This window comes from Hippocampus comes, unplaced genomic scaffold (genome assembly GCF_001891065.2).
Source record: "Hippocampus comes isolate QL1 unplaced genomic scaffold, H_comes_QL1_v1.1 scaffold2, whole genome shotgun sequence".
In the NCBI taxonomy this organism is placed as follows: Eukaryota; Metazoa; Chordata; class Actinopteri; order Syngnathiformes; family Syngnathidae; genus Hippocampus; species Hippocampus comes.
In genome coordinates this window covers 3,963,741-3,965,656 of record NW_017805139.1, presented here as the reverse complement: position 1 = coordinate 3,965,656, position 1,916 = coordinate 3,963,741, and the positions used below count along the sequence as shown (strand labels likewise).

The following is a 1,916-nucleotide window of genomic DNA, read 5'->3' as shown; positions in this document are numbered from 1 at the left end:
AAAAATTTTTAAAGTCAAAAAAAAAAAAAAAAAACCCCCCCCCCCAAAAAAAAAAAAAAAAAAAAACAGGAATAAATCACCCCCAATATCTTTTCAGTGCAACAAAGGCGCTTCCTCAGGGGTCAAAAGTGCTTCAGCCTAAATCCAGTAGGTATACATTTCACATTTCTATGATTGTGAATTATGAATTACTCTTTACAAAATAGACAAATGAGGTGTTCTGGACTGTAATTTAAGTGTAAAAGATGGGTGAGATCTGGAGGGATAAAAAAATTACATTAAGGGTACTTTGTTTGCAGCTAATTTCATTTACGTAACTAAAAGCCTATTTCTGCGTTCATCCTCAATAGTTTTGTTCATTACTTTATACTGCATTTATTTTGTGCTAGCTGAAAAGTGCCATGTGATTAATTTTATGGCTGTTATTTTTTTCATATCGTATGTGTTTTTACAGATCTGAATTCTCATTACCAGGATTTAGAGGAGAAAGCAAACCTAGCACCGATTACCATTGACTGGGGCAGCTATGCATCGGAGTGGCGCAGTGTCCCCTTTTCACCTGTAAATTGCAGTGTGCACTTACGCTCCACTCTCCACCTGCACAGAGTTGCATCTCTCGGAGAAATTCTTGTCACTGAGCCTTGCACAGTCAGAAGTCAGGTCCAAATGTCTGCCTGCAAAGTTACGTTGCTCATAAAGGGTCACCTAGAAAGAAAATAAAAACAGTCAAGGTGGCTGTCATGTCATCACTTGATCAGAAGCAGCATTATACAGCATGTTTCTCTTAATTTGATTAAGGGTAATTTAGCAACTGAAAGAGAGCAGTAATAGCATCTCCAGTGGAGAGCATCTGCCAGAATAGGTTTAGTGCTTTGACCAAGAAATAATAATACACAGGGACTTACCCTCCCACTGGACCCGTAGAAGGCACGTTGGAGCACAGACCCCAGCTTGCTGCAGATATAGACATTCTTTCATCACATAATATATATCCAATCAGGAGAATCCTCTGTAATTGTCTATTCAACAAATATAATCAATGCCATTCAGTTGAGCATTAATCATAATAACACACACAAAAAAAAAAAGCAAAACAATTTTTTGTCATTTCGGGCCTTCAAATTTTAGCCACACTTTGGTGCCTAAAATGTGCATGTTTCCTCAACCATTTTAGATGTTTTCGGAAACCTTCGTTCTCACTAAGAACACAGCAGGGGTGAACGGCGAATCCAAGAGCCACCAACTTCTACTGACCTGAACAGAGGACCTGCATGTGCTGCACATGGCTGTCAACATACCTGGTTTGTTGAACTAATCCTGGGACCTTAGTAAAGATATTCATGTCAGCTCGGTGAGACCGCAAGAAAGCTCCTTAAATAGAGCATGTTAGGTTGAGCTGACAGCTGCTAGAAAGCTCACCGTGGTTCTCTTAACAGGTGTCAGGGCTATAGATATGTTAAATGCACAAGCCCAATGGTCTTCGCTGTTGACGTGAACACATCAGGACAGAGAATTGCAAATGCAACAAGGTGAGAGAAGCATCTGACATTCGGACATGTTCATGTGTGCACAGTAAAGTGCCATGCTAGCTGGTTTAGCTTTAAACAATTCAGCATTTTGGAGAAGAGCCTGTAAACAATGCATCACACGATAATGACTGTATTCATGCTTTGTGTGTAGTTCCAGGCCACTGTGTTCACTGAAAAGGTTACGACCCTGAGAGGTTGCTCACTGTAGTGTAGACTCTACCAACAGAGTTTCATACAGCTCTAACTACAATGCGTTGAAACACACTTTTGGGGAGAAGTGTAGTACACACAGTAAATACTTTGAGATGTAACCCATTGAAAAAACAAAGACATATATATATATATACACACACACACACACACACACACACACACAACATATATATA

The 1,916-nt window shown here is 39.7% G+C and overlaps 1 protein-coding gene across 1 annotated transcript in view; it reads right to left on the bottom strand.

The window, feature by feature from the left end:
- crybgx (crystallin beta gamma X) overlaps positions 1-1,557 on the bottom strand; it is a 4,286-nt gene extending 2,729 nt beyond the window's left edge. The window contains exons 1-3 of the mRNA XM_019867272.1: positions 1,299-1,557; positions 906-954; positions 584-705 (exon numbers count right to left, since the gene is read on the bottom strand). Coding sequence (XP_019722831.1) covers positions 584-705; positions 906-954; positions 1,299-1,342 — 215 coding nt within the window. The 5' untranslated portion in view covers positions 1,343-1,557. The remainder of the gene's footprint in view (positions 1-583; positions 706-905; positions 955-1,298) is intronic.
- Positions 1,558-1,916: the final 359 nt, after the last annotated feature.